Source organism: Carya illinoinensis, chromosome 13, assembly GCF_018687715.1.
Source record: "Carya illinoinensis cultivar Pawnee chromosome 13, C.illinoinensisPawnee_v1, whole genome shotgun sequence".
In the NCBI taxonomy this organism is placed as follows: domain Eukaryota; kingdom Viridiplantae; phylum Streptophyta; class Magnoliopsida; order Fagales; family Juglandaceae; genus Carya; species Carya illinoinensis.
Window position 1 is genome coordinate 29679262 of NC_056764.1, and position 26241 is coordinate 29705502.

Genomic DNA, 26241 nt, shown 5'->3' on the forward strand with positions numbered 1-26241 from the left:
TATACACAGTTGTCTAACAGAATAAGATTCTAAAATTATAATACAGCTCATTTAGGAAAAAAAAAATAAGAGCAAAATAAAATAAATGCAAATGATTTATCCTTTATCTAAATAGACTAAGGCATCTGGGCGACTTGTAGAGGCTGGAGGAGGAGAGTATGTGGTAGCTTGATCATGGGCTTTGCTATCTTGAGGTTGGGCTTGTGTAGATGGATTTTGGGTCTCATGTTCATTGTCTAATAGTTTGGTATATGGATAATGAATAGAATAATTCAATTAGTTTAAGAAGAATAAACCTATAAAAATTTTTCAAAAAAAAAAAAAAGGAAAAAAAGAAAGTGGTGTGTGGGCTTATATATAGCAAAGCTCCACTATTATACTGTCAAATACTGCTCACGGATGGTAAACACAATGTGGTCTACATGTTGTGTCTATTTATTTTCAAATTTTAGATAGTGTACGTTTGCCGTTTGGGTAATCTCAATCGATTATGAATTGTACTAGTCATTTTGACTGCTTTTAAGATGCCTACAAAATCCCAAAGTTGATGCCCAAAATATGGATTAGAAAAATGCATGCAAAAGCGCTTAAAAGGGTTTTGTAAGATGCCTATATTGTAATAGATTGCTGGGTAGCTAGTGAAAAGTTTGTGACAATATTTGAATGAGACCGTATTTTTAGATATATCTTAGTTACATATTCGAAAAAGAAAGTTTCGTTCACATCTACGTTTAATCTTACAAAACTTGATGAATATTATAAAAGCGTACGTAAAAGCAAGATTAAGGGCTTGTTAATTTGGCCATTCACAGCTGGTTTGAGAAGTGAGATAAGATAAAAAAAATTTGTAAAAAATAATAAAATAGTTTGAGTTTAGATGTTTATTGATGGGTTTTGAAAAATGAAAAATAAAAAGTTAAATACAATATTATAAAATTAAAATAATGTTAGAATATAATTTTTTTAATATTACTTTTGTTTTGAAATTTGAAAAAGTATTATTTTGTATTTTGTTTGTAATTTTAGAAAAATTGTAATGATTAAATGAAAAAGTTAAAATTTGAAATTAAAAAATATTTGTATTTGAATAATGTTTGGGAATAAAATCTTCAGATGAGATGAAACGACATAGTTTGTATTTCCAAACAATCCCTAAGAATATCTCATAATATTTATGAATAGTAGTAAAATGATTTAAGTTATAATATTTTATTGAGTTTTAGGAAAGAATAGAGAAAAAATTGAATAAAAATTCAAAAAATTAAAAAGAATTTTTAATATAATCTTGAATATTATTGTTGGGGGAATTTTTGCTTAAGGCATGAGGCCACAAAGACTAGCCTAGGTAGCTCGAAAGGCTTGGCCTGGGCCTAGGAAGAACCCGCAATCCATGTAAATTGGGCATAATTATTCGGATCGAGATGAGACATTATAGGGGAAGCAAGGGAAGCCGAGGCAGAGGAAAGGGAATGAAGCACACTATGGGTAAGGAATGGGACTCCAAACTAGCGATAGGAGACCACGTATCATTAAATGAGTTCACCAGACAATCACACCGTATTAAAGACGGTAAGGCAGAGGGAGCTCCAAGAGGATTTCCCTTCTCCCAGGCTGTAGGGTATGACCTTCTAACCCTCTGGGTCAAGTATAAAAGACTCATTCGACTACCAGGTAAAGGAGTCGAATCATCCAAACTAAGCATTTTTCATTTGTTCTCTTCTTACTTCCCTATTATTAAAGTAAGATATAACTAACTTAGATATCTGAAGTTCCTCAGACGACCCAAAGGCCACCTTTTTTGATCCTATCTTCATTGTTGCAGGTCCTACAAGGCGAAGACTCGAATCACGAGAGACCAGCCCAAAGGCATACAAAATACATTGTTAACAATTATTTTTATTTTGAAATTTGAAAAAGTTGTATTGTTTTTTATATTTTGTTTGTAAATTTGATAAAGTTATGTTTCCTTTTTTTTTTAAGATATTGATTAGTTAAAAAATTTGAAGTTTTGAAATTGAAAAGTATTTTACTTTTGAGTGATGTAAAGAAATATATCAAAATATCTTAGAATACCTTGTTACACATACAAGGTCTTATAAATCGGTTGGTATGGCTAGCTACTACGTCACGCGAGGCAATAATTCAAACATAATTAGTTGATGTTACAAAACTTTGTCTTCGATCGTTGAGGTCCCAACAAAGACTTTGGCGAGGCTTTTAGCAGCTTCTTGTCTGCTACCGAGACATGTATATATAGTTCTATATTCAAATGTAAATACTTAAGGGTCAATTTACTTGAAAGAGTTGATTCAGGTAGAACTTTTTTGGAGACACAAAATAGGATAAATCTTAACTTAGTCTAATATTGAATGCAATGAATGGCCTTCTAGCTAGCACTTAGGATCGTGTGTTTTCAACTTCAAATCTAATCCACCACTTCACTTGATTTATAGGAAAAACTGATAACTGAAATTGCACCAATTGAACAAACGAGAGAAATTTGAATTTTTTTAAAAAGTTGGTACTGTAATTCAAATGATTATACCTGTGATACAGTTGGTAATTTAACCATTTTTTATCTTCTTCTTTTTTTTTTTTTTTCTCACTTTGGTAGAACATTGGATTTCATAATTCCATGCTAATTGTTTATAACGCTATCAAAGGTCTAGAAGCAAGCTGCGAGCCTTGAAATTAGGCATTCACCCTTGAGACTGACAGGGGTGCTACCCGCACACCTTTGGGCGAGGCCCCCCATCCGTGTGCCAAGGGGTGGATTTGAACTCCTAATCCATCACCTGCAGTCTACTGCTATCCACATGGGAAAACAATTGGAAAAACCAAAAAAATAAAAATACAAAACAACTAACAAATAACAACAAATCTACAAATCAATCTCTAAAATCAACAAATCTATCATCCAACAACAAATCCAAAAAATTACAAAGTACAAATGCATGACACGTAGCAAGACCACAACATGGTCGTGGGTATGAGAAAGGAACTAGGCCACAAATGGCCGTGGTTCCATGACCAAGCTTCAAGAATGAGATGTTGAGAAGAAAAAAAAAATTGAAAATAGAAAACGAATGAGGAAGAAGAGGAGAAGGAGGAGGAGAAAAAGAAGATCTCACAGAGGGAGAGAAATTGAGAAAGAAGAAAGGAGAGCATAGGAGAAGCAGCGGGAGCACACAGAGAGTGAGAGAGAGAGAGAGAGAGAGAGAGAGAGAGAGAGAGGCGAAATGATCTAGGGTTAGAGTTTTTTCTTTTATACTTATTACGTCGTTGTTGTTTTAGACTTAAGAATTTGCTTGTTTTTATATACATTTATGTGTGTGTGTATATATTATTAGGTCAGGGTGGGGTATAATATAGGCTAGCCCCTCACTCCCGCTCCTTCAAATTTTGCTGGTGGGTCACTCCGCCCCTGCATGGTGTGGGCGGGTTACCTTTGATGCCCAGGCAAGGTTGGGGCTGGTGTCCCGCCACCCAACCCTAGAGACTGAGTCGAATAACTGAGAAATATTGTGCGTTAAGAGAAATACATAGAGATACTAATGGAGACTTGCACATGGACTACTCGGTTCACCTTGGTACAAGTACAAATAATTTTGCAGAACTTATGAATTTAATTCATGGATTATGTTTGATTAAAAGGATGGGAGTGGTGCATATTGAGCTGGAATTAGATTCCATGCTGGTTGTCAGATGGTTGAAGGCATCAGTTTGTGAAGTATAGTGCCTAGAAGATTATTAGGATGAATTAATGGAGTTGTCGAAGAATTAGATATTCAAGTCACGCATATATATTGGGAAGGAAATGCATCGGTGGATTACTTAGCACGCTTGGGTGCGAGGGGCTACAATCAACAATGATTTTTTCAAGATATTCCTACTAATCTTAGAGGGATTTTACGTATGAAAAAGCTTGGTTTTCCTAGCATTAGGTTTGTTTAGCATGGGCGAGGTTGTTTTCATCTTTGGAGTAGTCTTTTCACCTATTTTTGGGGTAAGATTTTAGTCCTGTCCTTTGTGTTTAACGGTTTTCCACCACTAATGAGATTGATTAATAAAGTACGGAGATCCCACCCTCTTTACAAAAATAAAAAGATTTTAACACGTTTGAAATAACTAGATACGGAGCAAATTTAGACAAAAAGATAGAGACCATAGATCTTCTTTGGCTCTTGGACGATGAATCACACCCAAAGAAGATAGGAACTGAAAAAGTTTTCAACCCTCTTGCAAATTACAGAAAAATTATATTCCAAACCAATAAAGTTGGTGTAATTTTTTAAAAATAACGCTACGATATAATTATTTTTATATATTTTTTATATACTTTATTAATATAATTAATTAGATTAATTTTTTTAATACATAATTAATTATATTAATGAAGTAAAAAAAAAAAGTGACTTTACATCGGATTTTTGATTTTTCAAAAATTAAAACGATGACAGTGACCTGTCTTAGCATAGGATAGTGATATCGAGCAGAGATAGGCTCCTTCGTTGGCCCGGCCAGTTCTAACCCTGTACGTACGTTGCTGAATCAACAGTAGTAGCAAGACAAACTACTTCCAGTTCCCAACACGTACATTTATTGCCTTTTTCCCACTCTTGTTTTTGCAAAAACTGCACCAGAAACAAGATGCAAGGAAAAGCTCGTCTTTGACCTGCTGGAACTGCATGTGGTTAATAGCTAGCAACAAGGGTAAAAGCAAGTCAATGCAGCTTTTTCATTTCTTTTCCTTGGCAAGTCAATGCATGAGCTTTCATTAGTTTCTCGATCTCTTCTCTTGCAAAGCCCGTGAAAATGAAGAGGCCAGTGAGAGGCGGACGCGTGAGCTGTCCCAGTACCATGCTCTTCTGCACTTCTCAGACCTCTATCGCCATGCACTATATAACCCGTCAGTCTTTCCCTTCCCGGTCACCTCATCTGTTCATGGACAGGTTTTCAGTTTTCAACACGTACAGCATCTTCCATCGTACTTCCCCTCCACCCAAAGCAACTCTCTCTCTCACGCAGATACGCTGAAAGAGGACAAAATGGCAATATATTAGAGAACGGAGGTAGGCAAGCATTTATCCGGTTATTTTCACCCTTACAAGATTTATATAGGGAGATGTTCCGAGTGTTTTGAGTCTTTTGACTATAATTTGGACAAGCCTTGGCAAAACAACATGACTTGCAAACCATATACATCAGGTGCTTCAGTACTTATTTAGACATATCTTCAATTGTAGAATAAGGCTCATGGATTTATGGCTTTTTGAATCAAAATCATCTTTTTAGATGTTGGAATTTCTTAGGAAAATGAACTATGAATATTATAAATTAATGCCCACAGCGAGAGTACACATACTCTTGTGTCTAGAGGATCGCAGAATTAAACGAAAAAAAAAATAGTTAAAAACCTGCTTGCTGACTTAAACAAATAAATGATCAAGGGGTACTCTGTCATGAAAGATTTGAAGAGAAAAAAGAGGAGAACCCAGATCATGTCAGTTTAGTGCAGTACTCTGGCCTTCTAAGTTCCATTAATACCCTTCTCTATCGTGCTTTATTAATTATTCTTTTGCCACGGAGATGGTGTAAAGGGCGCTCTTAAGTTCTTAACTCCGGAGGGTGAGAAGCCTAATTCAACCCTTGAACCAGACACGTACACTTCCACCACCAATATCCAAGCCCTTTTGAAGGAGAAAAGGATCAGCACTTCAAACTTTATGAACAAGCTTGAATGTAACTATGAAAGCCAGCTGCCACACAAACATATTACTTTGGAACAATGATTTTTTTTTTTTTTTTGAAATAACAATGAATTAAATCAAGAAGTCTAAAAACATCTAGATAATAAAATAAGATCAAGGATAATTAACAAAGCAGATCATATCCGTTGGATTTGTAGTGACTTGAGCAACTCGGACGGAGAATAAACTTCTCCGATAAAGCTAACATGAATTAGAGAAAACTCATGAGATTTCCTTTAAAGCACAAATTATCCTCAAATCAAAGTAGTCGCCCATGCAGTTTCGAGATAAATTTGAGAGTAAAGTACGGAGGGTATGTTTAAAGCTGCATGTAATAATACGCGGTATTCATTCTTCAAATTCTACTTCATTAGGCGGGGTGATAGATGGGACCCTAGAGCATAACATCCGGAGCAATCTGCCTGAGCGGGGTTGGACTACCAACGCTGTAAACAGACATGGACATGGCGTTATTGCTAGTGCAAGATTCACTTCCATTTCCACCAGCACCACTACAATCAATGTTAGCCTTAGCCTGATCATCTTCAGATTCTTCAGCCTCCCCGGGAAGCCTTTGGTACGCCGGACTTGTATAAGTTGCGACTGTCACCACCACTAGACTCGCCGCTATAACCTCCCCCCCAACAATCCCTCCAAACACTTGCCCTTGCGCCCCTGCAAGACATATCCCAAAAGAAGAACAAGAAGCAAAAGAAAAAGCGCCAGAAAGACAAGATGAAGAAGAAAGTTGTTTGGTAGAGCAAGTTGGTGTGGGATAACCCAAATATGATCCACAGAGAGAGAGGAGGTTAAAGGGTCCATGCAGGGTAAGGCTCGGCGTGTGGGACACAGGGTGTCGGAGTGTGACGTTGGACACCGACCCGGACCCGCTCAAGACACTGATACCCACTTGTTGTCTGTGCGCAAACTGCATGACCGTCTCGATCACATCGGAGCCGGCGGATATCTCGAGTATCACTGGCTTCATGGCGGAGTCACAGTACTCTTTGGTGATCACAATGGGAGGCTTGGGCTTGTTCTTGGACCCAGGTGGTCTGCCTCTTGGTTTCTTGGATATCTCTGGGATTGATCCAAACTCAGTGTCACAAGCGGTAGTACTGGTACCTCTGGTTTTCTTGGGCTTGGACGATGATGATGAGCCATGTCCAGCTGCAGTAGCAGGGAGGATGGCCGCCACAGTACGAGGACTGTGCTCGGAGGACTCATCGTCGGAGGTGTGGAACAGGTCTCTTCCTTGGGGGAGAGAGAAGCCACCACCATAGTCAGCCATTGCTGACACCGGAGAGAGAGTGAGAAAAAGAGAGAGAGTATAGAGCGAGGAATCGAGGATGGTTTGAACTTTGACCACTGTGTTGTTTCGGGGGTCTTCTAGTCAGGGCTGGGTGTGGGATCCAGGAGAGATTTGGCAGAGAGGATGCATTTTATGAGGTAATAAATACAAGTTACAGCTTTGAGAAGAGAAATGCTTAGGACGCTGTATACTGGCTGACGTGGTATTACCAATCACTGGTGTTTGACAGTCAAATGCTGACATGGTATCTATACATTTATTTGTTAGTGTTGACTTGCTGATGTGTCTGCATGGCATCTTTGCAAAGATCATATTCCTGGCTTTATTTTTCTGATTTTACGTTTTTGTTGTGGATCTTTCACATTTTACATTGATTTTTAAGTTTTTCATTTTTAAACACATGGCACACGTGTGGATAATCAAGGAACATGTTTTAAATAGTGACAAATCATTTCTAAAAGTTAATAACAAAAGTCTTAAGAGAGATTAGCTATTTTGATTATTTTACAAAACACAATCAAGGGGACCAATTTAACTTTAAAGCAAATCACATGCCCTAGTTTTGTATTTTACTCTTTTATGAAATTAACTTTTTAAGAAATAGAAAGTAATCAATAGATCATAGGTGGTATCAACAATTTTTCTTTTTAATAATATTTTAATTTTTTTATTTTTTTTAAAATATTTAAGTGTTAAAAAATATATATAAGAAAATTTTAAAAAAAGACCAATTATGCCTATCAGTTATTCCCAATGAAAGCTGGGAGCGGTGGACACAACACCGTCCAACATTATTAATAATACAAGATTGATGATCGATATCACCACAATGGAATGAAAATATGAAATGTATTATTAAAAAAGTTATAAAATTAAGTCCATGAGCAAGAATAAGGGAATAAAAGATTTTTTTTTTTTTTAAAATATAACGGTATCTCAATTTTATTAATATAATTTTTCTTCCCTATGATTTTGCTCTATAAATAAATTGACTTAAACACAATGTTAGTATCCATTTGTTTTTTCTAATTCTCTGGATTTAATCTTCGTCTTGCTCTTACTTTAGAACATGCATATATTATTATTATTATTTTTTATGAGAAATAGACTTCTATTCATTTATGAAAGAATGAAGTTACATATGTGACTAAGAAATTCAGGTAACAAGTTCTGATTACAAGCTAACTACTCATTTGTTGTAGGCTTTCCTGTACACAAATTTCTTTATTCCAGACATTGTCTAAACTTCAATAGACTCTCCAGTGACAAGACCATTATGAGATACGAAACTCTATAACAATAGAAGTGTCTATTTCAACTTATTTAAGAAAAAACACATACCAACTTCCACCCTCCAAAAGAGGTGAGTAAACTCACAACCTCCTCCTCTAAAGAATGAGAGGGACTCAACCCTATTGGAGAAGTGAGACTAGCCTACTATGGACTATGGACAAGAAAGTCCAATAACTTATTTCTATTTATTTAAAATCTTAAGGCTAGAACATTAAAATAAAATAAAAAACTAAAAGAAATAAACATTCTAACCCTCCACCCACATTCTGCCCACTTGTCCATCCGGTTATAATGCCCAACAACAGCCACATTCTCTTGTAGCAAACTTACTCATTCAATGCCTACACTAGAAACTCTCCACTTTACCACCACGCCCAACTATGTGGTATTGTTGTGGTGGTCAACTCAGAAAAAACTAACTTTCAAATACCCTTTCCCATGGCCAAAAAAGAATTCAAGCCCCTCCACCTCCATCGTGCAATATCACCCCATTCAACTGCGTGTTTTATTATGGTGGATGACTTGAGATCCAAAACTGGGTGATGGAACTTTTAAGCCACCATAACCATAGCCACTGCCCCAGCTACATTCTTTCAAACAACCATTCCCAAGGCCAAAATGAAGCCGAGACCCTCTACCTCCATTGTGCAATATCACCCTGCTCAACTGCGTGATTTATTATGGTGGACAACTTCGGGATCTAAGACTGGGTGGCGGAGCTTTCAAGCCACTGTAACCACAACCGATGACGTTTTATTAACAAACACAAACCAAATCAAGGAAAAAGCATAAACCAAAGGAGAACATGGAGGGTGAGGCCCTCGTAGGATTTCTAAGTTTTGTTTTCTAGAGAGATGGTGGAGCTTCTCTCACTAGAAACCTTAGAACCCCTAAAGTCATACATGCATATATTATTTGAATGAACATATACATATATTATTTTTAATATATGTATATGTTTTTAATATACATATAATTTTAAGATATGAATAAAAAGGATAAGAATGAACATATATTATTTTAGAACCCATATGGGTTCTAAAATCAACATATATATATATATATATATATATATATATATATAAAGACAAAATCAATGCTTCAAATCCGCATAATAGCATCAACAAGACAAATTAAATATTATTTTTAATCATTCTTTTAAATATTATTTTTGATGATTCTTATCCTTTTCTCCTTTTTTAAAGACATATATGCTTATAAACTAACCAGGTAACTACATACACAACAAAATTTCATAAAAAAAAATTTATAAACTGATATATCTTTATATGATATATTAAATGATCTACTTTACGATAAAAATAATTTTACAATCTAAAGTAACACATCAAACTATATTAATTTTAAATTTACTTTTGTAAAATTTCTTTATGGTTAAAGTATTTTTCTTATATATATATATATATATATATATTCTAGGCAAGAATAATAATATCATTAAAAACATAATAAAATTTCTCAACAATTGACTCATTCTAAAATCGATTGCAGCTTGGAAGTGCAGCAGCGACAAACAGTAGCGATACACTCACACACACACACACATATATATGCATTCGTTTCTAGACATCATTAGACAAAATGGCTTTGTGCTTTATGCTAAAAAGATTAAATTATTTCAAGCTAATATTAAATTCCTTGGTTATAATATTACTACAGGCAAAATTCGACCTACTAGTAGGGCTATCAAATTTGCTAAAAAATTCATGATGTTATTCTTGATAAAGCACAATTGTAACGATTTCTTGGTTCTCTAAATTATGTTGCAGAATTCTACAAAGACATAAAAAAAGACAATGTCATCCACTGTTTGAGACTCAAACCCTTCACCTTGGACTAAAATCTATACCATTCTCATTAAACAAATTAAAGCACATGTTAAACTCTACCGTACTTTGGAATTCCTACTTCTGGTTTATTTAAAATTGTTGAAACAGATACCTCTGATATTGATTATGGTGGCATTCTGAAATAAATTTTTTCACTAGACTCATCTGAACAAATTGTTCACTTTCATTCTGGAGTTTGGAATACTGTACAACTCAACTATAACACTATTAAGAAAGAGATATTATCCATAGTACTATGTATTTCTAAATTTCAAAATAATTTGTCAAACCAAAAATTCTTATTATGTATTGATTACAAAAGTATTAAATATGTTTTAGAAAAGGATGTTGAAGACATTGCATATTAAAGGATCTGATAATTATATTTCTGATTTTCTTACTTGTGAATTTCTACAAGGGAGTCTCTTCGTTGTAGATGGATGGGATCCCATTTTTCTTTTGTGATAAAATTTAATATATAAGCACTATGATAGATCACATAGTGTTATCGATCTTTTCATAGATGTGTTTAATAACAAGGGAATCAGTTTGTGCTAGAATAGCATAATAATATTGGAGGTTTTTTTGCAGGATTCTCAGAAATCCAATGAAAACCTGGAAAAAAAATAGCTTGAAGCAGTTTTGAAGGAGTCTGTATATATGAATCAATTTGGCTCGACATAAAACAAGTTATGGGAAAACATTAAGGTACTCAATTTTGGATATATATTAATTAATACTGGATTATTTATAATTCAGTTTTGCTATATATATTTATATTTATGTATTCTTTACGCATTCCACTAATGCGATTGGTCAAAAACAGTTATTTTATATTAAAAAATTGACGCAACCAATCATATTAATATAGTGTACAAAAAATACAAAAAAATAATTGTACCTAAACTAGTTTTTGTAATTCAATTAGCTCTCTACTCCCTAGAATAAGGGAGTGAGTATCAAATCACCCCTTGTCTCTTATGGACTAATTTATACCCTCATTCGGATTTAAATTTTTTATACTTTTTTATAATAGCCTAGAGTGGAAAATAGATAAATATATACATAAAATAGACTTTATAACAATTTAGCTGCTCAAGTAAATTAATTACATTCAATAAATACTATAGGGTATTAAGGTCTATTTTTTTGTATTTTTCTCTCCCATTTTAAGCTTTAGAATTCAGTCAAAAACTCTAGGGATGTGATCCATTCCGGTCACTCACTTGTCATTTAAATTATACCCTTTACAGGCATAGATTTTTTGCATTAAATCCAAGGCATGATGAAGATGGGAAGATGTGAGAAATTAATAAGCAGATTTCATAGCAAAAACAAACAAGAAAGTCCCCTCAAAAGTAGACTAAGAACAGAAACGAAGAAAAAGGGCCAACCTAGTTGGAAAAAAGTGGAGACTTGGGGTATCTTTGGAGTCCAGTCCCACCTAATTTAGCTACGTACGTACCTAACCTTTCACTAAAGGGAAAATGACCAGGAACCTATGATCAAATTATTGCAGCTGAGCGGATCATCTTCATCTATTTCATATCATAACGAGTCTATTCTTATCATAAATAATTATTTTTATCGTAAATAATTCATTATAAATAATTTTTTTAGTCTTCTCAATCAAAAAGTGCATTTCTTTTTTTAATTTTTACGTATTCCTAACACACTTTATTAATATAATTGATTACATCATTTGCTTTAATATCACATGACTGTTTTGACCAATCACATTAGTAAAGTGTGTAAAGAATATACAAAAATAACTATATAAAACTAAACTCTTATAAACATGCATGATGTCTCCATCTAGCTATGGCATAGATCTATTCAAATCATGTTCCTATTTGACAATTATGCATGGCAAAATTAAAACATGATGTTGTGGCGCTAAAGTGGTGACAACCTCAAGCAAGCAACACAATTACAAACCATGCAGGCCGCTGGCCTGATCTCAAAACTGGCGGTGGGTTGCAAATTACATGCAACTTTTCCAGCCTGCATGAAATTCTCTCCCCTTATTTATGAACTATCATGATCAATGATTATAACCAAGTGACAAGATCTACAAAGGTGTAATTTTGCAATGAATTAATCCCATGGGATTCACTTGACCAATGCATCATAAGATACCAAACTCTATGGAGCAATAGGCACCTGATCATCTAGCTATTCGACCTAATTTATAAACAACAAAATGTATAATAAATAATTAAATATACGTACATAAAAAAAAAAAATGGGGAAATTCCACTACTTTATTGCATTCTCTCACTCAAGACGGAGGAAAACCAAACTTACATCAATAAATCAACTAATATTGAAACCACAAACAAACTATACAAAACCAAAATAAAGACAAATTAATTCCTGAGAGTAGGAATTAAGCCCCAATTTATCAAGCCAAATAATGCCTTTCAAGAGCTGTGGTAAATTATGATGGCCTTCATAGCTAACATTCCTCCCCATCCCACCTTGTCGTGCTAGGAAATTAGCCGCTTGGTTACCTTCGCGATATTGGTGAACCACCATAAAAGTAATTCCCTCTAGTGCAAACATTAAGTCTTCCCAAAATTTCCATAGATACCACGAGGTGCATCTACCCTTAAAGAAGCCAATCCACTACCCATCTGGAATATATTTCAATAATCACATTAAAACAATTAAACTTTTTTGCACAAAAGGATTCCCTCTGAAATAGCCGTTAGTTCAGCCCTATTATTAGTGTCGAGGCCAAAATGAGTGGAAAAAGCACCCTTCACACTGCCAGTCACATCCCTTATCACGCCCCCAACCCCAGAAATCCCTGGGTTGCCACGACAACTTTCATCACAATTCAGTTTCGTCCAATCCACAGGCGGTTTCGTCCAAGCAACTAGCTTCTGCTGTCGCACACAATTAAATATACGTACATGTGATCGTATAAGTTCATCCTCTAAAGTCAAATTTCTGAATCTATCACTGCTCAATCGTCTTTTTATAAGTTTCGGAGGAGGTTTAGTTTGATCATGACTGGCTTCCAATATTATTAAGTTAGGCTTTCTCACATGCAAGGTGTGTTGGAGAACAGTTTAGGCACTTGAATTTTCTTAATGCCTTGAAGCCCAAGAGAGATTGGTATTTGTCTTGAAGCCAGCTTTGGAGAGCATCTATGAGGGGGAATTAAGAGGAGTGGGGAGAGTGATAATAATGTTGATGGGGCCAAAGCGGGACCTTGAAGAGCGTCAGTGGAACAAATTAGACACTTGAAGTGGAAGCTGCAATGTCAAGGAAAGTAACACCCAAAAATCAATATCCCTCACCCACCCCCCACCAAAAAGAAAAAAGTGGGTTAGAAAAAACACCAACAACATCGTTATCATCCAAACGTCATCATCTCGTCTATTTTCTTCATTAATTATCCTTTTCCTTCGATCAGTCCCACCAACTACCGTACCCACCTCTTCAACTTGCAGAAAAGCAAGCTCTCTTTCCGATCTTCCGTTCTTTTCCTTTCCATGCAGAGCATGATGACTGGCATTCGAGGTGTGTACGATGACTACTATTTGAGTGGCGTGAGCCCATGTTGTGATAAACTTATAAGCACTAAAGTCCCTCCCATATCGAATGGTAGTCACAACCCTCATCATGAGTCGTTAACACATAACTCAAAATTCGTAGGCTTAAATCTTTTGGATTAGATTGTAATCCATGTATGTTCATCTGCCTAACACGGGAACAGATCAATAGCAGCAATTTTGCCAAGTGCTTTGGAAAACTAGCAATTATAACCACACAAACAACTTTCAAAGCAGATGATCACAATAACAATTCCATTTCCATGCATAAGCTCATGACTCAGTAAACATGTCATAAGTGTTTAGATGCAACTAATTAAGATTCCAAGGAAAAATGCTCATCAAGTTGGGGAAGAGGTTAGGGGACTGAAGAAACCGATATCTGTCATAAATACAACACAAGAAAGCCGAGAGGAAACCAAAGTTACCATAAAATTAAGGAACTCTTTATCCTGCTACGTACTACAAACTCCCCCCATCATGTACGCAGCACCATTAATTAGCAATCAGAAGAAAGCCCGGCTACCATAAAACACACGCGATCCATCCTTCTTCTTGTCAATTTCTAATTTGTTGCTACGGTTTTGAATGACATCTCCACCATCTTCACTTTCCGGTTTATCAAGATCCATTGGAAGCTTCATCTTTGCCAAAGATTCGGTAAATTGCTGCATGCTTCTCATGTACATGTCAACTATTTGCTGTTGCATTGCAGACTGCTCCGCCTCAATGTTGATATTCCCGAGTGGACCTGAAAATACTTGACCAAATTTGGTCGAACCGCCCATATTCCTATCTTTTTTCTTCTCGTCCTCTTTGCTGCTTATGAAATTTGACTCTTTTTCATCTCTGATTTCAGTCCCCTTTTTTGAGGTTGGAGTGTCTGGACAAGCACCGGAATTCTGATTAGCCTCAGTAGGGATTAAGACATTGACAGAATTTGGTGATTCACCACATAAACGACTCTTTTTCTCGGTTGAATCAGCCGAGTTTCTATCATCACTTAAGCTTGTTGTAGTTGAACTTAAGAACCCAGAATTTTGTATGCTTCCATTGGGAGAATTTGATCCACCATGATTTTCCTCAGACGAATTCACAGTCATATCATAATCATCAATAGAATGAGGAGAAGAACCAAGGTGGAGAAATGAAACGAGTCCCCTAGAATTGGGCCTCGAACTACAACCATTCCCTGACAAGTCAAAGTACTCGGATACCATCTGTTGATTCTCTTTAACAACATTAATGTCTGGGAATTCGATCCTAGAATATTCAATTGGGTCTAAGATTACATCTGAGATTTTCCGGTCAAGCAATACAACCTCCGAAGATATCGATGACTTGGTAACCGATTCGGGTAATGAAGAGGGATTCACAGGCAGAGAAGTGTTAAAAGAAAGACTCAGTTGGATAGTTCCAGCGGGGGAGTGAAAGAGATCGGTGGAAGAGAGGCTATAGTCTTGTGTAACCTTTCCTTTGCCAACTACTTGTGAAATTGGGACTAAGACAAACCCCAGCAGTTGATCTTCCATGTAGTTTCTAGCCCTGCTGAGCATCCAAATCTCACATTTTAGAACTGCATCAACTTGTGTGATTTTCATCCTCAGGTTCTCGTTGAAATCTGGATTTTTGCCACCTCCATGGATGATTCGAGTCGTGAGAGTCTCATCCGGGTTATAGGTAAGAGAAAACTTTGCATAGACATCTTGGTTATCGTAGATACAAATGTTGTGAATGTTCCTGGCATGATGAACATATACGTCAAGAATACCCGAAAACTCGGAATCATCATCCCCATGATGACTCATTCTGTTGGAACTAGGGTTATAACGGAACCCAGTGGTTTGATTGAACGAATCCATCTCAATATAACCTCCAATGGGAAGATTGGTGCTTCGCTTGCAGAAAGGAAAAAAACAGGATGGAAACAGAGTTGGTGTGGGAAACTGGGTTATCAATGCAAACACATTGATGAAATTTATTTCTGTATTTTGTGGGTGAGCAAAGTTACAGTACGTGAGTTCAAGCAAAAGGAGTAGAAACAGAGGAAATTTTGGAGAGGAGAGCTTAATAGAGACAGAGTTTAAACAAAACAGAACAAGAACAGAGAGTTCTTTAGTACCGGAGTGCTGAAGAACAAGATATTGGAATCCCTGCTTCAGTATCCTCTGAACTCATGAGTTTTTGAAAAATTTTGAGAAGATCAACCTACGAAATTCAACCAAAAAGCACAGAAATGAAAGACCAAAGAGAAAGGGAGACTTATGGTGGAAGGAAGAAGCTTGCTTTTGTGGCTGTTTAGGGTAGTTGGTGGAGCAATGGAGGAGAATGAAGAAAATCAAAGGAGATGATGATGATGCTGGTGGTATAGATGATGATGATGTTATTGTCGTCTTTTTGCCACTTAGTGATTGCTTCTTTGCTTTAGAGGGGTGGGTGAGGGATAGAGATTTTTAGGGTTGCTTTGCTTGACATTGCAGCTTCCACTTCTAATGACTAATTTCCTCCACTGATGGCATTGGAGGTCCCACTTGACCCACATCTTCATTATCACTCTCCTTACCCCTCACTCCCTCAGAGATGCTCTCTCCAATGCTTTAAGAAAACATCATCTCTCTCTCTCTCTCTCATGCAAGAAAATGCCTCTACAGTTCCCAAACACTATGGAGGAAAGAAAAAAGTTTGCATTGCATTGGAAGCTAGTGAGAAAATATGAGGAACAAACAATTCAATTCTGCTGCAGGAGGTCAGGTACCCATGGCTCACCATTTGACAAGTCTTACTTCAATAATCACTCCTACCTAAAATTTCCTCTACATAAATGATTGATATCATGCAATTTAAACATTTCCTTTTTCATTGATCTACAAAAGAATTTGGTTTCCACCCATTGTAATAACCAGAAGCAGGTATTTTTATATATGATTTGATCAGTTTCTAGACCCACATATGATGTAGGCCGACAAGGACAGTTCATTAATAAAGAATTTTCTTCAAGCCAAAAGTCCAATCTCATTGGCCTCATTTATTTGAAACACAACCGGACGTGAAAATGTATTGCTGGAGGTTGTTGCTCTTCACGGCCACCCGTTCTGTATTGCACTCATCAAACGTGAACATGATTTTCAAAGTCATCAGAATATGATCCTCTTCAACTACTTTATTCCTTCCCATAATTATTTGGCTAGGAATAAAGTTGTACGTATCAGACCACGAAGCACTGTTTTTTATTTATTTATTATTTTTGCATTTAAATCTATTTTTTTCCTTTATTTAAACCAAAATAAATAAATAAATAAATATAGTTGATCAAATTATTGGGAATGGTCAAACAACCCAACCTCCTACTGCTAAACCATCCTTTCTTCTATTTCCTTTCAAATGAGTAATGCTCAAAACTACGTATAAAGTACTTTTAAGATTACAAATATTATATCGTATAAAGTAATTTTTAACTATTAAAAAAAATTAAAAATACTGAATCCTTGAGATGATTTTTTGAAAAATGTCAAAATAGTTCAACTTAATTTATTTATCAATGAAAAGGCTATTTCATGAGTTTTTTAAACAGCTGTAAAATCAAAAAAGTAAAGTAGTTGATGAGCTGCCTCAAGAAAAACCGAGATTGTGAGTGCATGTGTTTATGGTGTGAACCGCTTCATGTTTACCATTCCAAGTTTTGAATTTCTTTTCTTTTTATTTCATTTCATGTACCTTAGCAGCTATGCGATTTTGCATTTCTCGGTGTCTTGAATCTGTGTTTGAACAACGTGACATGGTGTTCTAATCCTTGCAAAATCAATGTTTGGGCACCACCGAACAACATGAATGCTCTCTCTCTCTCTCTCTCTCTCTCTAGAGCAAAATGTACTGGCTTTGTATAGTTTCTATTCCTGATACGCAAAGCACATGTTCCACTTGCATACAAAAAGTACATTAAGATATAGGAAATGAAAGATCCCACAGACGGTGCTAAACGTTAAGGAAATTTTTCATAATGTTCGTCATGTCTTCTTGTAACCTGTGATCAGAAAGTAGAGTGGGGTGGGAGTCCCCTAGGGTGCTTCTGATGATTAAGTTAGAATATTTCTTGGAGAATTAGCCAAAAAACTTTTGAGCTAGAGCATGTAGTTTTATCTGCATTTCAACATTATATTCTCTGCTTGAGGTTGAGCCTTTGCTTCTCCTCTGAGCTTAAGAGTGTTCGTTTCTTGTATGGGGTGCCATATTATCGCATTTAATTCTATTGCTGTCGCCATTACCTTGGTTCGGGACATATGGTGAGGTGTGGCCTCTCTCTAGGTGGCCTATCAGGGATAGGATCTTACGTTGAGTCGCCTTATCTGTGATCCCGTATGGTTTGTTTAATGAGGCGTGGCTTCCTGCGGATTTTTCAGGCATGGGCATGTTTGTCAATGTGTTGTCTCGCTTTCCCATGCTGATCCGAATATCTGATGTGTCTATTGTTTTGTGGACAGACTGTTCCCATAGGGCTCTCTTGGCCTTCCTCTTTTTTGGGACAGGTTTGGGAGAAGCCATAACTACGGGTTTTGACTTTTAATTCAAAGGTCACCACATGTGTAGGCTAAACCCGTTTGGGTGAGAGCTCATTAGTCTTTTAGAGAGAGTATTTAAGTGGTCTAGATATTGAATAGATAAGTAGATGTGGCCTCTATAGGCTATATTTGAAAAGCTCTAGCTAAATAAGAGAAGTATAATTTATAAAAAATAAAAATAAATAAAATGGAATCTTAGCCTTATTCTCTAAAATTTTGATGTTGTCAAGGAAGCTAGTGATAGTGCTATGATATTCTAGTTTAGAAAGTGGGCTCGAGAACTCCTATGTCTCAACTTTTAATTCTACAATACTTATCATGGTAAAGATGGCATTCATAATTACTTTAATATCTTATAACCAAAAAAAAAAAAACAAAGGAAAAAAAATGTGGTTTATGATGGCAGGTGGCAACAAGAGATGCCCATTATAGGGGCTTCTCTACCAAGCTGCCCATCCAAAACAAGGTGGGAGGTACCCGCCTTCAAATAGGTAGAGAGGATCCCTACCACCCTTTAAAGCCACCCACCAACCATTCTTTCTGTTTTACTTTTATTTTTATGAGGATATAAAATTAAATTTTTGTGGTTTCCTTTTTTGAAAATCCAAAGTTGAAAAGCTTGGGTTTTAAGTACTCACTTTTCAAAATCGGTGTCTTAAAATTCCCAAGTATAAGGGTTTATGACATTTTCCCTAAACTACCAAAGTTGACATTTTCCCTTTTTTTATAGCCCCAACAAACTACTGAAGTGAGTCTCCTACAATGATAAAAAATGATTGATGTTTTAATTTTTTTATTACTATAACAGGTTCACAATTATTGACATAAGACTTGTAAGTAAGAAATAATTAGTGAAGCATCTTGAATGGCAGCATTAACTATTACATGTTTGAGGAGAGTATCTGCCTATTTCTTAGAGCCAATTGGTTTAAACCTTTGATTTTGGAGGACAGGGAAGACATTTATGATGATGCTAAAGATTATTATCCATATGAAGAGGAAGAAGATGATCTAGATGAAGTTTACTTCAATAGTTCAACAAGTCTTGTATTGGGAATCGAAGGTGGGGTCACAATGGATATGTCATGTCAGAACGCTAAGAAGCGAGACCAGTCTATCAACCAAATTTCCAGGACTCTGGTGTTGTTTCATCTCGAGAACCTAAAGAGGCTGCGAAAAGTGCAACCGGGCAATGGGCAAAGAGGGCACTCAAACATGAACCGGCTGATAAAGGTACTACAAGAAAGCACTAGCAACATCTGCTAAGATTGGGTGGGATGTGAGGCCATTTTTGTAAGTGCCTAAGTTGGGCCTTAAACTTGATGTCCCTTGAAAAATATGTCACTACTTTTTAGTTTGTAAAATAATATACAATCACCTTGAAGAAGAAAGAAAAGAAAAATATCGTTATAAAATAATGGCGGGGTAAGTGGTTCAAGATCCCGATTTCTCTAATTATTCCTTTACGAGTTAGATGTTTTTGTCATTTATTTGACTTCTTAACAATATAGGTAGGATGAATTTCATGTTCTCCTGTTCTTAGACTAGTCCGCAATCCATCATCCATTGAATATCACATGAGTGAATTTTACTACTAAGTCAATCCCTCTTATAGTCTCCGGGACATAATTCCTCATGTTATGGCCGTGGGTTCTACAATTAAGTATTATGGACTGTTTTTGCAATAGGTTTGCTCAAAGGTGCGGAACCAGATCAGATGGGTTGTGTTGTGTTTCCTTTTCTCATTGGCCTCAAGGCAAGTTAAACTTATTTGCACGCGATCCATCCTTCTTCTTCTTGTCAATTTCAAACCTACGGTTTTGAATATCCCCACCATCTTCACTTTCCGGTTTATCAAGATCCATTGGAAAGCTTCGTCTTTGCCAAAGATTCGGTAACTTGCTGCATGCTTCTCATGTACATGTCCACTATTTGCTGCTGCATTGCAGACTGCTCAGTCTCAATGTTGAAATTCCCGAGCGGAACTGAAAATACTTGACCAAATTTGGTGGAATTTGATCTACCACGATTTTCCTTAGACCAATTCGTAGTCATCTCATAGTCATCAATAGAATGAGGAGAAGAACCAAGGTGGAGAAATGAAACGATCGAGTCCCTTCGAATTGGGCCTAGAATTACAATCATTCCTTGACAAGTCAAAGTACTCGGATACCATCTATTGATTCTCTTTAACAACATTAATGTCTGAGAATTCGATCCTAGAATACTCAATTGGGTCTAAGATCACATTTGAGAATTTTAGGATTGCTTTGCTTGACATTGCCGCTTACACTGATTTCCTCCATCTAATTTCCTCCACTGATGGTGGCATTGGAGGTCCCACTTGACCCCATCTTCATTATCAGTCTCCCTACCCCTCATCGCTCAGAGATTTCCAAAGCTTTAAGAAAACATCATCGCCCATTTGACAAGTCTTACTTCAATAATCACATCTACCTAAACTTTCCTCTACACAAATGATTTCCATCATGCAATTTAAACATTTCCTTTTCATTGATCTCCAAAAGAATTTGGTTTCCACTCATTGATTTTTATATGTTTTGATCTGTTTCTAGACCCACATATGATGTAGGCAAACAAGGACAATTCATTAATAAAGGATTTTCTTCAAGCCAAAGTCCCTTCTCATTGGCCTGATTTATTTCAAGCAAAATTGGACGTGAAAATGTATTTCTTGAGGCTGTTACTCTTCACAGCCACCCATTCTGTAATGCACTCGTCAATCAGGAAAATGATTTTGAAAGTAATCAGAATATCTCTTCAACAACTTTAATCCTTGTCATGCATTATTCATGATTATTTGGCTAGGATGCCCTAGAATGGGGAATTACACGTATGACCAAGAAGCACAGTTTATTATGATTAATTTTGCATTTAGGTCTCTTTTTCCTTTGGTTGGTTTTTTTTTTTTTCATGAGAAATCAGAATCTCAAACCAATTACCACGCCATGTATTTTTCTTTTCTATTTTCAAGGTGATTATACATATTTCAAAAAATTAATAGCAGAAAAATACGGTACAACGGACCTCAAGTTTGAGGCACAACATAAGTACTTACAGAAATCGCCTCACGTCCGGCCCAACCTCACCAAATGTTGTTGCTGCTTTCTTCAGTAGTTTTATCAACTGCTTTGTGTTTGACTGCACTACTTGTCCATCACCCAGTTGCACTTTTCACAGCCTTCCTTAGATTCTAGGGATGAACTTGCACTAGAGTCCTAGAAATTTTGTTGATAGATTGGCCTCGCTTCTTGGCGTCCTAACCTAACATATTCATTATCACCCAACTTCAATTAGCAATACAAAGACGTGTTGACCTACTGAAGTAAACTTTATCTAGATCATCTTCTTCCTCTTCATATGGATAATAATCTTCAACAACATCATAAACGTCTTCTTGATCCTCCACAATCATAGGTTTAAACCAATTGGCTCTAAGAAATAGGCAAACACTATCATCAAACATGTATTCGTAGATGTTGTCATTCAAGATGTGTCACTAATTATTTCTTACTTACAAGCCTATGAAACAACATGCCAATTATTGTGAAGAAGGGGTGAGATGGGTGTTGTGAAAAACGATGACAATAAAGTGAAAAAGTAAGAAAAAGAAATCAATCACACACGACACAAATATTTATTTGGTTCAGTAAATTGTCTACGTCCACGGGAGCTGCAGAGGATTTTTATTACTAAGGAATCACAATACAATGGTGGGGCAATTAATGTTCTTCTACAATATGGTCATATGTCAAAAATAATATATATATACTCAAACGGCGGAAAAACCCTAAAATCCGTGTAAAATCAATGTTCGTTCGAGCAGCGTGTCGAGCGAACCTCCTTCCCGCAACCGCTCAAGCTCACTGTCGAGCTGTCTTCGAGCGTTCCACTCTGCTTGACTTCGCTTGAGCGGCCAATGCCTCCGCTCGAGCGATGTGGACCAGACTCCAAAGTACTCAACAATTCTCCCACTTGGAGACTGGTACACTCATTGTATCGCACTTTTCTTCAAACATGATATCCTCCACCTCTGCAACTCACTGTCCATGTCTTCATGCTAGAAGACCAACTGAAATTGTGCACAATTTTAGTTTCTCAAGTGTAACAACATTTGTCAACATATCAGCAGAGTTCTTGCTTTCACAAATCTTCTCAAGTAACAACTGTCTATCATCTAACAATGATTGTATGAAGTGATACCTGATCTAAATGTGCTTGGTCCTAGAATGAAATACTGGATTCTTAGCAAGGAATATGACACTCTGACTATCACTGTAGAGAGTGTCTTTCTGATTCTTTTTACCCAATTCCTCCAAGAAGCCCTGTAGCCATATCTCATTTGCAGCCTCTGACACTACAATGTACTCAGCTTCTGTAGTAGACAAAGAAACTGTTTTCTATAGATTAGAACCCCATGACACTGCAGTACCACCAAGAGTATAAACAAAGCTCATGGTACTCTTTCTGCTATCAATATCTCCAGCTAAATCAGTATCAACATAGCCCTGCACCTCTAAGCTCTCTCATGAGAAACACAAGCACGTTTCTGAGGAGCCTTTTAGGTACCTCAAAATCCATTTCATTGCTTTTCAATGTTGTTTTTCTAGGTTACTTATGTATTTACTCACAACTCCCACTGATGGGCAATATCCGATCTTGTGCAAACTATAGCATATAGAAGTGAACCAGTAGCCAAGACATAAGGAATCTTACTCATGTAATCTTGTTCCTCCTCTGACTCAAGTGACTGATTCTTGCTGAGTCTGAAGTGACTGCCTAGGGGTGTGCCAACTAGTTTGGCCTTGTCCATATTGAACCTACTAAATACTTTTTCCACATACTCAGTTTGTGAGAGTCTCAACGTACCTCTGACTCTATCTCTAACAATTCGCATGCTAAGGATTTACTTTGCAGCTCCCAAATCCTTCATTGCAAAGTGCTCTGACATCTACTTCTTCAGATTATTGATCTCATCAATACTAGCCCATGCAATGAGTATGTCATCCACATACAATAACATAATAATGTAAGAATTGTCAAGGTGGCTGACATAGCAACAGTGATCTGCTTGACATCTGATGTACCCTACACTGCGCATGAAGTTTCAAATTTCTTGTACCACTGTCTAGGAGCTTGCTTCGGGCCATACAAGCTCTTCTTCAATCTGCAAACTAAACCTTCATTTCCCTATACTACAAACCCCTCATGTTAGTGCAAGTAGATGTCTTTTTCAAGGTCTCCATGAAGAAAAGCTATCTTCATATCTAACTGCTCAAGAAATAAATTTTCAGTAGCAACTATAGACAGTACCATTCTGATAGTTGTGATCTTCACCACAGGAGAAAAGATCTCAGAGTAATCAATACTCTGCTTCTACTGCAAGCCTTTTACAACAAGTTTGGCCTTGTACCTCTTACTACCATCATGCTCATTTTCATCCGATACACCCACTTGTTGTGTAATGCCTTCTTCCCTAATGGAAGTTCTGTCAACTCTCATGTCTAATTCCCTAATAGGGAATCCATCTCATCTTTCATAGCCAGTTCCCACTTGCTAAAATTTTCATCTTGTAAGGTTTTTTTGTAACTCTACAGTTCTCTACCATCTGTCAACATAATATAATTCAAAGTATGTGAGAAACACTGTGGAGGACGTATAGTCCTAACTAACTTGTGAACTGCAACTGTAGGAGTGGACGACTCTGGAACTTACTGCGGAATAATAGGAATTGGTACACTGGACCCACTCTCCTCGTCACTCACACCTCTGCACTGCACTGTGACCTCTGGTAGGTCATCCAATCTTACAAACTCGGACTCCTGAGGAACTATTTCAGAAGCTATACTAGACTTATCCTTGTACACAATCTTCTCAATTGAAAATCACATTCTTGCTTCTTATGATCTTCCTACCCTGATCATCCCAGAAATGATAGCCAAATGCCTTGTCTCCATAGCCAATGAAATAACATTTCTTTGACTTAGTCTCAAGTTTAATACGAGTATCAAAATCAATAAGAACATAAGAAAGACAGCCAAAAGTTTTAAGGTGAGAAAATTTAACTTCTTTTCCGCTCCAAACCTCCTCAAGCAATTCACAATCTAATAGAAATAATGGTCCTCTGTTTATCAAGTAGATGGCAGTGCTGACTGCATCTGCCCAGAAAGTAGGTGGTAGTCCAGCGTGCAATCTCATGCTTCTAGCACGCTCATTTATGGTTCTGTTCATATGCTCAGCAACTCCATTTTGCTGTGGTGTCTCAGGAATGGTCTTCTTCATTTTGATACCCATAGCTACACAATACTCCTTGAACCCACCATCAATACACTCACCACCATTGTCAGACCTCAAACATTTCAGTTTCAAGCCTATCTCTGTCTCAACCATGGCCTTCCTAGTTTTGAACACATTAAATACATCAGATTTATTTCAAAAAATAAACCAATACCTTCCTACTATGGTCATCAATGAACATGACATAGTAACGAGAACCTCCAAGAGATGCCACTAGGGAAGGTCCCCACACATCTATGTGCACTAGATCCAATTTTCCTGTCTTAGGCGTTCTGCCACTTTTCAAGAAACTGGCATTCTTTTGTTTTTCCATAATGCAACTCTCACACATACTGAGATCAATTGACTTCAGTCCTAGTAGCTTGCCTTTGGACATAAGTTCTTTTATATCCTTTTAACTCATATGGCCAAACATGCAATGTCACAAATCTGTTGTGCTCTCTACAATGGTAGTAGAAATAGTGTTAATCAAACCGATAGTCATATATAGTGTACCAGTTTTCTTACCCCGAGCCAGTATCAATGCCCCTTTTGTGACCTTCCAGGTGCTATTTGAGAATACTATTGAATGGCCACATTCATCGAGCCGCCCAACAGAAATGTGGTTCTTCTTTAACTCATGAATGTGTCTAACCTTTTGCAAGGTCCATTTGTTCTTGTTAGCGAGTGCAATGTTAATGTCTCACATCCCCACTACGTTCAAAGCCTCTCCATCAGCTAGATATACCTTCCCAAAATCATCTGCAATATAGTTCCGCATTAACTCCCAGTGTGAAAATGTATGGAAGGAAGCCCATGTATCTAGTATCCAGTCATCAACTGGACTATGAACTATAAGCAATAGTGCATCCTATACTTCTTCAGTTACCACATTAGCACTATCATTTTCGGTCTTCTTAGGATTTTTGCAGTTCTTCTTTATGTGGCCAGCTTTACCACAATTCCAGCAAGTTGCCTGCTGAATAGGCCTCGACTTGCTCTTACCCCTGTGCTTTGATTTTGATCTTCCTCTATTTGAGTTCATGTCTTGTGATCTCCCTCGAAAATCAACATTTAGTGTTGAACTCGAACCCGAGGTTTCACCTGAATCTTTCCTGCGTACCTCCTCAGCCAAAATCAAATCACGAATACCATCATATTTCAACTTAGATTTACCAGCAAAATTATTGACAGCCATTCTCATGGTTTTCCAGCTATTTGGCTATGAAGCCAATAATATTAGTGCACGTATCTCATCATCAATTTCAATTTCAACAGACGACAATTGATTTATGATAGTATTAAAATCATTCAAATGTTGTACAACAGACGTACCATTCTGCCATCTTCAAATTGAATAACTTTTTCATCAAATGTATCTTGTTATTCACTGATAGCTTTTCATACATACCTGACAAAGCCGCCATGAAATCCGCAATCGTCTTCTCCTTGATGACTTTGTGTGTAACGGATCTCGACAGAGTTAATCGAATAACCCCCAAAACCTGTCGATCCAACAGGTTCCAATCAGTCTCATCCATTTTTTTCAGTTGCTTTCCCAATAATGGAAGATGAAGTTTCTTCCCATAGAGGTAGTCCTCTATCTGCATCCTCCAGTAT

The 26241-nt window shown here is 36.7% G+C and overlaps 3 protein-coding genes across 3 annotated transcripts; 1 reads left to right on the forward strand and 2 right to left on the reverse strand.

Annotated features, from left to right (window-relative positions):
• Positions 1-5874: 5874 nt before the first annotated feature.
• Positions 5875-7190, reverse strand: LOC122291495 (AT-hook motif nuclear-localized protein 17-like). The gene has a single exon (XM_043099227.1). The coding sequence runs from the start codon at positions 7039-7041 to the stop codon at positions 6145-6147; it is 897 nt and encodes a 298-aa protein (XP_042955161.1). The 5' UTR covers positions 7042-7190; the 3' UTR covers positions 5875-6144.
• Positions 7191-14006: 6816 nt separating this feature from the next.
• On the reverse strand, positions 14007-16114 carry LOC122292342. Its single transcript, XM_043100639.1, has one exon. The coding sequence runs from the start codon at positions 15628-15630 to the stop codon at positions 14275-14277; it is 1356 nt and encodes a 451-aa protein (XP_042956573.1). The 5' UTR covers positions 15631-16114; the 3' UTR covers positions 14007-14274.
• A 276-nt stretch (positions 16115-16390) lies between these two features.
• Positions 16391-19788, forward strand: LOC122292343. The gene is made up of 2 exons (XM_043100641.1): positions 16391-16514; positions 19278-19788. The coding sequence occupies exons 1-2, from the start codon at positions 16408-16410 to the stop codon at positions 19588-19590; spliced, it is 420 nt and encodes a 139-aa protein (XP_042956575.1). The 5' UTR covers positions 16391-16407; the 3' UTR covers positions 19591-19788.
• The last annotated feature ends 6453 nt before the right edge of the window (positions 19789-26241 follow it).